Raw genomic sequence first — 6,652 nt, 5'->3', positions numbered from 1 at the left:
TTTGCGCTAATTGGTTGCATTTTCTCTCCCTGCAGTCGGTGGCGGTGGTCGGGGAGGACGGGGAGAAGGCGCAGTGTCGAGTGCTGGACTGCGACACGATAACCCAAGTGAAGGCCAAGATTCTAGACGCCCTGTATCGCAACACCCCACACTCCCTCCGGCCTTCCGTCCACCAGGTCGACCTAGGTAAGTCTATCCTAAATGTACCCCTTTATTGTGAAGGTACGCTACTTGCTGCACGTTTCCTGAAGGAGTTGTTTACATTTCTTTGATGTTTTATTTATATCAAGTGTATGTTAAGAGACTTTTTATTATTTATTTGTTATTTACATCTCTCTCTCTCTCTCTCTCTCTCTCTCTCTCTCTCTCTCTCTCTCTCTCTCTCTCTCTCTCTCTCTCTCTCTCTCTCTCTCTCTCTCGAAACCTCATTACAAGAACACTACGAAACAACCACATATATACCCCCCCTCTCTTCCCCCCTTCCCCACTCACTCTCTCTTTATGTTCCCGTTTTCCTTCAAGTCTGTCAAAAGTTTCGGCGCACGGTCTCACTTCGGCTCCAGCTCTGTAAATACACACTAACGTAATAAGAAGTTAGGGGCGAGTTTTCTTTGCTGGCGCCGCTCAATACGCCTCCTCGCAGTCCTTATTCTCGGCTCCCTCCCCCAACACAAGCTTATTTATTCCCGCGTCACTGTAGTTAAGAGTCAAAACGTAATTTCAAAGTGACGCAATCAGTAGTCTCCGGTGATTTGCATATGCTAATGAACATAAGCACCTGCAGTTTTAAAATTATTCACCTGACAGATTATTCATAGGCAAAAAAAATGTAGGTGTGTACGTAAGGCACATTTTATCATTACTGTGATTTTCTATTTCTTTTAGAGTGTATTCTTGTTTAGGTATTCGTTAGATATTCAGTGTTGTCTATCATGTGTTTCAATCATCGTAGTTACATTAGGCACTTTCATTTATCTATCTATTATTTTTTTCTACAGTTTATCAACCTCCCCCACACACACATAAAAACACACAATAAGAATAACAAAACCGTAATAACACCACCAAGAAAAGAAAAAAAAAAAAAAACACAAGAAGCACCCATTAATTACACTACGAGAATATCTATTACCAAAACCAATACGAAGAATAGAACATAAAGAAACACCGATTAAAAATAATAACACTACAGAGAAGCAACACCAGGAGGAGAAACACACAAGATACACCCATTAATTACAGTAATAACAGGAGGAACCATCAAGGCACCCCAATTAATTAGACTAATAACAAAAGATACCGTCAGGAAACACCAATTAACTGCAGGAGGAAGAGTGGAAATTGCTAGGGTTGTAATTCGTCAGGGAGTGAAGTGACGGCGGCGCGTAAGCAAGACATTTAGCGAGACAGGTGAGTCCACGGCCCACCTGAGACTCATTAATTAGTTGGCCACCTGTCAGCCGCTCGCCAGGTAATTCTTGACGATCTCTCCTAGTCATATTTTAACAGCGGGGAGGCGGAGAGAGGCGAAAGAGCTAGGTGTGTGTGTGTATGTGTGTGTGTGTGTGTGTGTGTGTGTGTGTGTGTGTGTGTGTGTGTGTGTGTGTGTGTGTGTGTGTGTGTGTGTGTGTGTGTGTGTGTTAACGAGAATATAAGACGAAGCTATAGTTCTTGCATCACTTGTTTCACACACACACACACACACACACACACACACACACACACACACACACACACTTAACCTTTCCCCGCACTTTTTTCTCCCCATCAGTACACATGTTATCAACTCTAAAACATCCTCATATGTTTACCTGTCCATATCCTCCTTAATTTGCGTCCACCAGGTGTAAATCCATCTCATAACCTTCAATGAGACACACACCTTTCCTCCCCTCCACCGCCACCCTGTCATTCAGTGTTCACTCGAGTCACGGAATCAAACTCTGCCGAACACAGCAACATGAATCTCAATTGTCAGCCTGTCAACATGTCCACTCGTGTTCCATGCATTTATAATATTTTCAGCTCCCCTTCTGTTCCTCATCCATACTGCATAACCCCACCGCAGCACTTCCACGTACATACACACTGAAATACACTGATATACAACCGCTTCTCTGCCTGTCCATTGGTTATCAGGTTGTTCCTCCTTCCGCATCACATTAATTTTCTAACCAACTGTCTAACTGTCATTTTTATTTTTTTTACTGGTTACGCAACTCAATAGGTATTCAGTCTCTTATGCGCTGTTGATACTGTTGTTTCTTTCTTAGTGTTGCTTATCGGACACTTGCAACAAAACACAGTAGCAAAGAAAATAGGAGGAAGTGAAAGAAACCAGGCGTACACGTAGCAGTTTCTTTATCTATCTTCCCCATCCATAAATTCATCTAATCAAATAACCTTACTATTCTATCTATTTCAGTCATCTAACTCTATTTCGTAACCAATTTCTTCCTATCACCTTTTTTTTGCATACATTTCTATCAGTATACCGTATATCTCATTAAATTACTATTATATTTATTTTATCTATTTCAGTCATCTAATTCTATTTCGTAACCAATTTCTTCCTATCACCTTTTTTTACATATATTTCTATCAATATACCGTATTTATCACTAAATTACCTTCCCTTCTTACCTAGACCCCGTAAATTACCTTTCAACCTATTCCCTTTACCTGAGACCACAATCACACGACCACCTTGGCTAGTTACCTGCATCACACGTCGTAATCTATCATGTCTACGTTCAAAATCGTCTCTGTGCGGCAAAAACTAACACCAGTATACTATAACCTTGTCTCCATATTGCGCAGCAATTAATGCTCCCTCATGCTCGATTCTCATACTATCCTCTCTTACTATCCTCGCGTGTCAGTTTACCGTGCCCTGCCTCCATGCACCTGTCCGCCTGTCCCTCATTACTGGCTCACGCAGCATTGCCATTTAAGCCCACCTACCCATCTGTGCGTGATTAGCAACCTATTTTCGTGTCAGAATTATCCGGTTGTGTGTCTATCAGTCAATCAGTAATCATGTTTTCCCTAACTGCCTGTACATTACCTGGTTTACTTGTGTCTCTACCTGCCAATCACCAGAGATAATTCCACTTGCTTTACATTTACGCTGGGAGAGTAGCATCAGCTTACTCGTTATCCACTCCTGTCTGCGGGTGTTCCCGAACTTACTCCTTCCTGTCTGTTTTAGTCATACCTTACGTGCTCTTTCCTGTCTATCTGTCTACGGGTGTTATCTAACGCATAGCTTTTTGTCTATCTCTGTCTACCTGTTTAGTCATACCTTGCTTATTCTCTTCTGTCTACCCGTCTACAGTCATACTTCATTTACTCCCTTCTTATCTACCTGTCTTCTGTTACCTCCATTACTTAACACTCCGTCCCGTCTCTCGTCCCCACTAACCCCCTCCTCTCTCCCCCAGAGTGGCGTCATGGTCGCAACGGTCACCTGGTTCTCGCCGACGAGGACATGACCACCAAAAGCGACTCAGGCGGATGGCGGCGCCTCAACACGCTGGCTCATTACGGCGTGCGGGACTCAGCGCTCATGGCCCTTGTGCACCGCCCCCACGCCCACCTCAACAACGCAAACTGCGGCACCGGGACGTCAAAGTGTGCCACATGTGAGTGTTCTTGTGTGTGTGTGTGTGTGTGTGTGTGTGTGTGTGTGTGTGTGTGTGTGTGTGTGTGTGTGTGTGTGTGTGTGTGTGTTTCCCCACAGCTCCGCACAGACGCTGAACTCCTCTCTCTCCCTTGCTCTCTCAGGCTCCACCTTCGGCGTGAGTGGGTCGGGCAGCCCCGTGAGTCACTGCGGCGGCGGGGACGTGGAGTGTGGGTCGTCTGATGCCAACGTGTACCATTTGGTGAAGCCCGTGGACCACGATTCCCCCAACAGAGGCGGCGAGAGGACGCACAAGGCCATTCCGGAGATCTTCCTCACCCGCCTGCTCTCCACAAAGGGCACCGTCCAGAAGTTTGTTGACGATTTCTTCAAGACGATCCTCAACGCCAACGAGTCGCTGCCGCCGGCCGTCAAGTGGCTCTTTGATCTCTTCGACGAGTCCTCGCGGCGCCACGGACTCATAGACCCCGAGGTGGTGCTCGCCTGGAAGTCCAACAGTCTGCCGCTGCGCTTCTGGGTCAACTTCATCAAGAACCCTGACTTCATCCTTGACGTCCACAAAAGTCCCACGGTGGACTCCTGCCTGTCCGTCATTGCCCAGACCTTCATGGACGCGTGCTCCACCACCGAGCATCGCCTGGGCAAGGACTCGCCCTCCAACAAGCTGCTCTTCGCCAAGGACATCACGCAGTACAAGGCGTCCGTGCGGGCCTTCTACCACGGCGTGAGGACACTGCCTCCCGTCACGGACCAGGACATGGCCGCCTACCTGCACCACCTGAGCCTGACGCACCTGTCTGAGCTGGACTCCAAGCCGGCGGTGCAGGAGCTATTCCACACGTACATCACGCGCTACTACAGCCAAATCATGGAGACCCTCGAGATGGACCCCAACTGTCGGACGCTCCACCTCGCCCACAAACTGGACAATGTCATGTGTACCATTAACGGGGAACCCACGTCCATGTGCTGAGGCCGCCGCGCCCTGGCTCATCCCGCGCCGCACCCGTCTGAGGCCTTGTGTAAAGACTTATAAGAAAAGACTTTCACCGCTGTTATCTTACATGCCTAGTTCCTAGCCAAAGAGTAGGTGTATGACAATTAATAGACAGTTATTGTGTGTGTATTTTTGGGGTTCGTTGTTATTGTAAAGACAGACAGAAACTCGTCACAACGCTAATCTATTCCTTCCAGTAGTCTCGAGGGCCCGTCGCCCCCTCCCCCGCTGTACTTAATCAAATATCTGTGATTTTCTAAGACTAGCGCATTCCAGTGGGCGGCGGGAGGGGGGGACGCTGCGGGCCGACTCTACTATTTGAGGGACGAGTTCGTTGCTGTCTGGTGCCTATTGGTGTTGTGGGGGACGAGTGTAGAATCACAAGTCAAGTGGTGATAAATAGCGTGTGGTGAGCGTCTCGGGAGAACGTTACGGGGGTGAGGGGACGAGACTGCCTTCACGCGGACCAGACTCATCACATCACACTAATCACGACACGTAGCGGAGAATTATTGCATCACACACACACACACACACACACACACACACACACACACACACACACACACACACACACACACACACACATATATACACACTCATCTCATCACGGACACATTATTGCTTTCTCCAGTAATTCATAATACAGAGGCGGAATCAATAAAGGCAAGACGGACAGAAGTGCAGACGAGAAGGATTGTTGTGAAAAGAGTGAAGAGTGACAGAAAAAGTAAAATGTGAACTTCTATTTATTTTTTTCTTTCTCTCACGAGCGAAGGAAAGTTTTCTCTGTGGTAGTAGTGACTTTTTTTTAGCGTTTTTTTATCTCCTGTCTCTTATTCCCGTCAGTGTTCTGTGGGCGAAATTCCATTAAGAAAATTGAAAAAAGTATACAAGAGAAGAGAATGAAGATACTTATAACAAAGCTTGAAATAAATAGAAATATATATAAAAAGCGCTGACGTGATAGGTTAGAAAAAAACAGAATTACTGAATGTAAAAGTAAATGTGAGTGAAAAGGAGTAAAGTCATATGTGGAAAGAATAACTGAGGTGTTAGTGAGTCAGACGTAGAGCGAAATGTATAAAAAAAAAAAAACAAGGACAATATAATGAAACGAAAATGAAACTAAAACTCTTGTGGGAAAAAACTGAAAGGAAAGAAATTAGACAAACGAATGCAAGAAATAAGGAATAGGAAAGTGGATATCGGGAAAACAATTGAACAAAATGCAGATAAAAAAAGAACCAAGAGAAAATTAATTACACATAGAATATTAAAAGGAAAAGACAAAATACAAAGTGATATTTAGTGTCTAGTTTCAACATCTTACAAAAAAAAAATGTGAAATGACTGAAATAACTAGAGAAGGATGAACAAAGAACAATAAAGGAAAAGAGAAGAAAAGAAAAAAACGAAAAGAAATACATAAGACACCCAACGACAAAAAAACAACCATAAAAAAAAAAAAAAATAAGGTAGAAAAATTTATAAACTGACAAAAAAAAGACCAAGGAACCAGAAGGAAAAGAAAGAGCTATATAACACTGACACTGACACAGACACAGAGTTCTCGCCCCAAACACTAGATAATCCACGCGTCCTTCAGAGGTAACACAGGTGCTCACCAAAACCGTCTATGTGCTTGACAAGAAACCGACAGTCCCGAGAGGAAGAAACTCATGTGCACTCCAAAAACAAAACGAATAAAAAAAAATAAAAATCACAAAAAAAATTATAAAAACCTAGTTAATTCCATTGATATGAGATATGAAACCACGTGCTACGGTGTGTGCGTGTGCGTATGTGCGTGTGCGTGTACGTGTGTGTGTATGTGCACCAGGAAGAGGGTTGAGTGACTCCCTCCGGACCTTCTTTTCTGCCATCCAGCCTTGGCGTCCCAAAGAAAGGTTCAAAAGGCTGGTTCGTTCACGTTGAAGCTTCGTGACTCAGTTCGAAAACGCGCTCTCGAGTCCTTTTAATAATACATAAATCTCTTTGTTCTTGTGTAT

The 6,652-nt window shown here is 44.7% G+C and overlaps 1 protein-coding gene across 2 annotated transcripts in view; it reads left to right on the top strand.

The window, feature by feature from the left end:
* LOC123506385 (plexin-B-like) overlaps positions 1-5,876 on the top strand; it is a 343,016-nt gene extending 337,140 nt beyond the window's left edge. For both annotated transcript variants that reach the window (XM_045258472.1, XM_045258471.1), the window contains 3 exons: positions 36-186; positions 3,444-3,644; positions 3,787-5,876. In XM_045258472.1, coding sequence (XP_045114407.1) covers positions 36-186; positions 3,444-3,644; positions 3,787-4,616 — 1,182 coding nt within the window. In that variant the 3' untranslated portion in view covers positions 4,617-5,876. The remainder of the gene's footprint in view (positions 1-35; positions 187-3,443; positions 3,645-3,786) is intronic.
* Positions 5,877-6,652: the final 776 nt, after the last annotated feature.

The sequence above is a fragment of the Portunus trituberculatus genome, chromosome 19 (genome assembly GCF_017591435.1).
Source record: "Portunus trituberculatus isolate SZX2019 chromosome 19, ASM1759143v1, whole genome shotgun sequence".
Lineage (NCBI taxonomy): Eukaryota > Metazoa > Arthropoda > Malacostraca > Decapoda > Portunidae > Portunus > Portunus trituberculatus.
Note: the sequence above shows the minus strand (reverse complement) of the source record. Positions and strands in the feature narration are given on the sequence as shown.